At 41.2% G+C, this 7,497-nt stretch overlaps 1 protein-coding gene across 1 annotated transcript in view; it reads right to left on the bottom strand.

Annotated features, from left to right (window-relative positions):
- DCAF12 (DDB1 and CUL4 associated factor 12) overlaps positions 1-7,497 on the bottom strand; it is a 39,083-nt gene that overhangs the window by 16,498 nt on the left and 15,088 nt on the right. Inside the window, exons 3-4 of the mRNA XM_004372329.1 lie at positions 6,997-7,203; positions 6,046-6,106 (exon numbers count right to left, since the gene is read on the bottom strand). Of these exons, the coding sequence (XP_004372386.1) occupies positions 6,046-6,106; positions 6,997-7,203 (268 nt within the window). The remainder of the gene's footprint in view (positions 1-6,045; positions 6,107-6,996; positions 7,204-7,497) is intronic.

Here is a 7,497-nt window from a genome sequence, read left to right as displayed (position 1 = left end):
GCACTAGATAATTAAGACAAAATCTGGTACTAGTAATGGGGTACCGTTCTAACAGATACCTAAAACGTGGAAGCAGTTTCGAAACTGTGAATGGATAGAGGCTGGAAGAGTTTTAAAACGCCTAACAGTAAAAGCCTAGATTGCCTTGAAGAGACTATTGGTGGAATTATGGATATCAAAGACAATTCTGGTGAGAACTTAGAAGGAAATGAGGAGAGCTGTTACACTAGAGACGGTACAGGTGGCGAGAAGCAGCAGCAGAACCAGGAGACCATAGCAACACAGAGCTGGAGCTGACCCACGTAGCGAGAGAGCTCAGTGACTTCTGATCAGAGTTTACTAGTGGAATACAGTGCCTCCAGGCATTTATTTGTGGAGCTAAAGAATTTTGGAACACTTGCCTGAGCAGCGCAGACTTGGGGTGCAAGGCCCAAGGGGTCAAGAGGCCAAGGAACCAAGAAGCAGAAGCTGAAGAGACAAGGAACACAGGAAGCAGAGATGCTTCAGCCTCAAAGGGTAGGGCCACGACTTCTGGGGTCTCAAAAAGTGGAGTCGCCACTCAGGTGGACTAGGAGAATGGTGTCACCCAAATTCAAGGGAGCAGAGTTGCCATTCCGGTGGGCCTGAAGGTGGAGCTGAAGCCCAGGGCCAAGGGGCCTCCATCCAGAATCTGGACACTGTAGCCAATACCCAGAGTTCAGAAGGCAGGGCCATTGTCTAAATGGTCTCAGGGAACAGAGGATTATTTTCAAGCCTTGAGGGCTAATGTAATGTGCTCTGTTGACTTGCTTGGTGCCTGTTTTCCCTTCTTTCCCTCCAATTTCTCCCATTTGTAATGGAAATGTCTAGCTTGTGCCTATTGCACCATTGTACTTTGGAAGTAGATAACATATTCTAGATTTCACAGATGAAGAGGAATTTTTGGATTTTGGACTTGGAGTTGATTTAAGACTTTTGGGATGATATGATAGGGTGAATGTGTTTTACATGTGGCAAGGATATGAATTTTGGAGGGCCAAAGGGTGAAATGTTATGGATTGAATTGTGTCCCCCAAAAAGTGTGTGTCAACTTGGCTAGTCTATCGGCCTGAGACCAGAAGAACTAGATGGTGCATGGCTACCACCAATGACCGCCCTGACAGGGAACACAACAGGGAGTCCCTGATAGAGCAGCACAAAGATGGGGTGCAGAACTCAAATTCTAGTAAAAGACCAGACTTAATGGTCTGACTGAGACTGGAGGTACCCTGGAAGGGATGGCCCCTGGACTCTCCATCAGCCCAGAACTAAAACAATTTCCGAGACCAACTCTTCAGACAGGGATTCGACCAGACTGTGGGATATAAAGTGATACTTGTGAAGAGTGTGCCTCTTAGTCAAGTAGATACAAGAGACCAAAGGGGCAGCTTCTGTCCAGAGGTGAGATGCGAAGGCAGAGAGGGTTAGGAGCTGGTTGAATGGACATGGGGAATTGGGTGGAAAGGAGGAGTGTGCTGTCACAGAATGGGGTGAGCAACTAGGGTCACGTAACAATGTATGTATACAATTTTGTACGGGAGACTAACTTGAAATGTAAACTTCATTTAAAAAAACAACTTGGCTAGTCCATGATTCCTAGTGTTGTGTGACTATCTACCATTTTGTCATCTGATGTGATTTTCCTAGTGTTGTAGATCCTACCTCTATGATGTTAATGAGGTGGAATTAGTGGCAGTTATGTTAATCAGGCAGGATTGGATCTACAAGATTAGGTTGTATCTTAAGTCAATCTCTTTTGAGATATAAGAAAGAGAAGAGAGCAGAGAGACATAGGGACCTCATATCACCAAGAAACAAGAGCCAGGAGAATAGTGCATCCTTTGGACCCAGGGGTTCCTGCACTGAGAAGCTCCTCAACCAAGGGAGATTAATGACAAGGACCTTCTTCCAGAGCTGACAGAGACAGAAAGCTTTCCCCTGGAGCTAGCACCCTGAATTCAGACTTCTAGCCTCCTGGACTGTGAGAGAATAAAATTTCTCTTTCTTAAAGCCATCCACTTGTGGTATTTCTGTTACAGCAGCACTAGATAGCTAAGATAGTCGGTATCAGTTGGAATCAACTCAATAGCACCTAACAACGACAACACCAGTGTTCACTGAAGCAATAACCAAAATAACCAAAAGGTGGAAACAACGTAAGTGTCCATCAACATATGAACAAATAAACAAAATGTGGTATAGACATACAATGGAATATTATTCAGCCATAAAGGTAAATGAAGTCCTTGCATATGCTACATACAGTATGGATGAACCTAGAAAATATTATGCTGTGAAATAAGTCAAACACAAAAGGACAAATACCGTATGGCCCCACTTATATGAAATATTTGGACTAGGCAAACGCATAGAGATCAAAGCTTATTGGTGGTTACCAAGGCTAGGTGGGAGGAGGGACACAGGAAATTACTGCTTAAAAGGTACTAAGTTTCTGTTAAGGGTAATAGAAATTTTTGGAAATTAAAAAAAAAAAAAAAAACACTGTTCTACATAAAATGAATGTTTAAAAAGATAAATTGTTTTCCTTAGCAAACAATAAAATGTCACTTAAAAAACTAAAAACGTTTTTCTTTGACCTGAGCCCTAAATACACTGCTGTACCACCTTTTAGAGTACAACTGAGCAATCTACAGCAAAATCCTTTAAGTTTATGTTCCTATCTAGGAACAATCCACACTTATAAGCATTATCGGGAAAAAGACTCATATACAGAGATGCTTCCTCAGAACAATATACATGTCCAACAATAGGGATGAGTTATAGCCATAAAACAGGCTATCAAGAATCACTATTAAAAAAAAAAGTCCTGTTTAAAAGGTATTAATGGCATGGGGAAGTGTTCACAATATTGCAGAACATTAACTCTTCAGTATTTTCCAAATTTTCTACAATAAGGATAGGCTTTAAAAAAAAAAAAGTTATTAAAAAAATTTTGCCTGTTTCCCAAACTGAAGCCCCTACTAGTTTCAGACTCAAATGTTTTTAAATGATCTGAGGTTAGAAACTGTCACAATGATAAAGAAGAAAAACTGATCTTGAAGAGTGAGCCAGCAAGAGAGAGAGAGAGAGAAAAAAAAAAGGACATTCTGGAAAGATTTCAGGATTAGTTGTGGTGAGGGAAAGAGGAACTCAAAGATGTGCAGATGATGTGCAGAAGCCTCCCTATCTCTCTGTTAGACCTTCGGGCCTTGAATCTGACAGCTATGTCAACTGCTCCAATTAGGTTAATTCCTTTATCTATAAAGTTATTTGCCAACTCTCCTTTGAGACTAGAAGCCGCCTTTCTCCCATTACAAATCTCCCGAATGCTTCACAGTAAAAATTGTCTAACATGGGAGAAATATCATCCCATTTGCTTGCATCATAAGGCTAGTGGGCAGGAATTCAAAGTGGAAGGTTCATTATGTGTATTTGAAAATCTAGAAAACGCCAGAGAGAGCACATCTGGAGAACTATACATGGTTCATTAAATTGGATTATAGCATGCGTGCAGTGGAGACAAACTTGGAGAGGCGGGCAGGAGCCTTGTACGTTCTGCTAGGAAGTTTGTATTTCATCCTTCGGATACTAGAAAGCCACTCAGATTTAAGCATCAAGGTGACATAATTAGATGTGTTATGGGAAATTATTTTATATATAGTGTGATCTAATTTTTCCACAAGGTTTCATTATAAAAATTTGCACACACATTAAAATGTTGAAAGAATTTTAAAATGACTGTCTGTATACCAGCATGTATATCCTACCATTAACATTTTATACTTGCTTTATATCTATCCATATATCCATCCCTCTATATGATCTCATTTTTTACCAATGAAAAAATGCGTATTAGAAAAAGGTTAATTAAAGATAGGTTAATTAATAACAGGATAGCAGGAAAGATTCAAATGGTAACAGTGATTATATCTGGGTGGAGATACTGTGGGTGATTTGTATTTTTAAAATCTCTTACAATAAACATGTATTATTTTTACAGTAAGGAAAAAAATTAAGCAAAGAGAAAATATGGGAGGATATTAGCATAATTCAAGAGATAGATAAGCACTGGAGTAGAGAAGAAAATAAGCTGATAGATTTAAGAGATATTCTAGAAAATATATCAACCCAGTTTCATAATCTACTACATATAAAGGCTAGGGAGTCTGAAGAGCCTAAGATGAGACACTTTTCTGGCTTGGCACCTGGGTGGAGGTCAATGGGAGGGAGGGGTGCACTCTGGAAGGGAGATAATGAGTTTGAATATACTGACTTTGGGTGGAATGTTTAGGGGTTAATGCTCATCAAGTCTCAACATCAACAAAACTGTTAACAACTACTGCGTATTTTCGACATGGCAGCCACTACACATTATCCCACTTAACCTTCCCAGTGACCCTCTGAGGTATATACAACTATCATTAATGCTACAGATGACGAAACAAAGGTTAAATAATTTGCCCGAGATCACAGTGCTAATAAATGGTAGGGCCAGAATTCCAATTAAAATATCTAATATCACAGCCCATGCTCTTAAACCTTACTATACTGTGGAGGGAGTTATCAGCTTGAGTACACTGGACACCGAAGCAGAGTACCTGAAAGAAGAGATGGGAGGCTCCCAAAAGAAAGCCAAATCCTGGCTCCCAACAACCAAATCTAGTGTCGGTTACAGTCATGGGAAGAATTCCCATACAGGTAACATGATGCAGCCTCTGCCCTTAAGGAGTTCACACTCTTTGGGGAGACAAATGACAGGGAATCTAGAAGCTTCTGAACCCCTCCTGGGTAACCTGACCTGCAAATATGCTTCATTACTGATTTAGTAGTTTCCCTTCTAGTTACTTCTATTGCCTTGCTAAGAATTTAAAGAAAAAATATTTATGTTTTCTTAGTTTTGTAAGCAGCAGTTCTAAAGCATGGGCTTTGAAATCAGATAGATCTGGATTCAAATCTAGGCTCCATCGAATCTAGATATCCTCATCCGTGAAATGAGGCTAATAATACAAACCTACTACTGTTCTGAGAATAACATGAGATAACATATGAAGTACTTAGTATAGTGACTATTATTTTTATTTGGGAATCTGAAATAGGATTTAAAATTTTTATATATGGGTACCCAGTGAAGCTAGTTATACTCTGAGACTGCTTTCTAGGTTGCTATGGGCACCCAGGGAGCTGTGATGGCACAGTGGTTAAGAGCTCAGCTGATAACCAAAAGGTTGATGGTTCGAATCCACCAGCCACTCCTCGGCAATCCTGTAGGGCAGTTCTACTGTGTTCTATAGGGTTGCTATGAATCGGAATCAACTTGATGGCAATGGGTTTTTGGTATGGGCACCCAGAAAACATTTGTGTACCTGTATGTTATCTTCTCCACACTCATTTATCCAAATCTTTTTTTTCTGGTAGTTCTAACCACTGAGAAATAAATTCACCCAATCCTGTGCAGCTTTTATCAACAAGAAATTTAATGCTATACAGTTACACAGAAAATAATAATTGTTCCTAATACTTTGGAGAGCACATCAACTTTTCCAAAACACTTTCACAACCATTATCTTCATGAACCCCACAAAAACCTTGAGGCTAACATGCTATCACACATGCTTTTTGGAACAAGACAGAATATGAATAATAAATGTATGCCAGTATCTCCACTTTCTAGATCAGGAAGTGAAGATACAGGGGAAATGACTTATCCAAGCTAGGGAAAAAGTCAAGATTGAAAACATGGTCTCCTGGCCTCTGACCAATGTTCTTTCTGGGCTATCACCGATCATATTGGGAGCCCTGGTGGCACAGTGGTTATGAGCTTGGCTGCTAACCAAAAGGTCGGCAGTTCAAATCCACCAGCTGCTCCTTGGAAATCCTATGGGGCAGTTCTATTCTGTCCTAAGGGTCACTATGAGTCGGAATCAACTTGATGGCAACGGGTACCAATCATCTTACTATCCCTCTTCAACCTTCTGCCTCTCTCCCTCTTCACCACACCAAAGCTCCCTATAAAAGGGCTAAATTTACCAGATACTGCCAGAGTATCGCTGATCCATGCAATGGAAAAGATCCAGTCCTTGTGTCCATCCTTGGAGAGGAGGGAGTGATGGGTACCGGGGTGGGGAGGGGGGAGGGAAGAAAAGAAATTAGTGAAATATGCGTTGCAATACACTTTCCTAAAAAATATACAGGTCTGACTTAACATATCTTTGTGAAAATTACAACTCTGGTGATCTCAACCCAAAGGGCTTGATCTGGAAGTGAAGATACAGGGGAAATGACCATCCAAGGTCACATAGTAAGTCAAGGAAAAAGATGACCAGGCAATCTTTAGCTTCTGTCTTGAGGAGCTCAAAGCTGGAATGAAATTAGCACTCCTCCAAATAATAAATGTGTCTAGTGGACACACAGCTCTAGACTTCTACATGTGGGTGTCTTATTTGGAGCTCCTAGATACAATCACCAAGCCCCTCACCCCTCTGACCTCATGTCCTATCAGTCTCCCCCTTGCTCCCTAGGACTATGGCTATAACCAGCTTCTTTGCTGTTCCCTCTGTTCGGAACTCTCTCCCCCACACATCTCATTTCCTTTAAGTCTCTCTGCCCAAATGTCATCTTATCAGTGAAGTCTTCCCCAACTACCCTCTGAAATAGCATCCTCCATCAGCACTCCCTATCCCTTTAACCTACTTTACTTTCTCTGAGGCACTTATCACCTTCTGACATACCAACCCATTGTCACTGGCCCCTTTATCAAACATATATTCTCTGTCAACATACCTGGTACTCCCTACAAGGAGTCTGGTCCCCCTTTTGATACCTCTATACCCGCACTTCATTCCCATGCCCCTGGAATCAGCAGAAATCTAAAGCATACCACCCCTTCCCAGGAGGGCTTGTGAGAGGAGAGCCCATGCTACAGGGGCCCTGTTTATAAAAACAAGGCCACCTCTAAACATAACTACTGGGCAAACTTACATCTCCCACGCATACAGGATCTAGTGTAGGCAGCCGGTAGATGGCAAGACTGTTGGGGTTGTCTCCTCCAGTGGCTAACAGCGTTCTAGAGGGATTCAGCTCGATGGCATGGATACCACAGCCCTGCTGCGTCACCCCTCCAGGCTCCCGGTCTTTCAGAATGGGAATCTTGGTGATCTGGCTTGTCTGGACATCCACTACAAATAGCTACAAAACAAAAGGGATAGAGAGGCTGAACAAAGTTTTTATTTAATGTGGCTGACCCTAGGTATAAACATCATTCACTCAACTATCCATTAAACATTTATTGAATGCCTACTCATGCTAGACCCTGGAATTATTAAAGGCATGGTCAGGACTACTAGTCAAATGAAACATGAAAATAAGTAAACATAGCATAAGGTTCGAAAGTAGGTATAATACGCTATGTGAATGGATTAGAAAGCAATAAATTCTGCCTGGAGATTCCCCGATGCCTTCAAAGAGGTCTTGCTTTCGGTT

Source organism: Trichechus manatus, unplaced genomic scaffold, assembly GCF_000243295.1.
Source record: "Trichechus manatus latirostris isolate Lorelei unplaced genomic scaffold, TriManLat1.0 scaffold00016, whole genome shotgun sequence".
Lineage (NCBI taxonomy): Eukaryota > Metazoa > Chordata > Mammalia > Sirenia > Trichechidae > Trichechus > Trichechus manatus.
The sequence above is the reverse complement of the archived record's forward strand: the minus strand, read 5'-3'. Positions and strand labels throughout refer to the sequence as shown.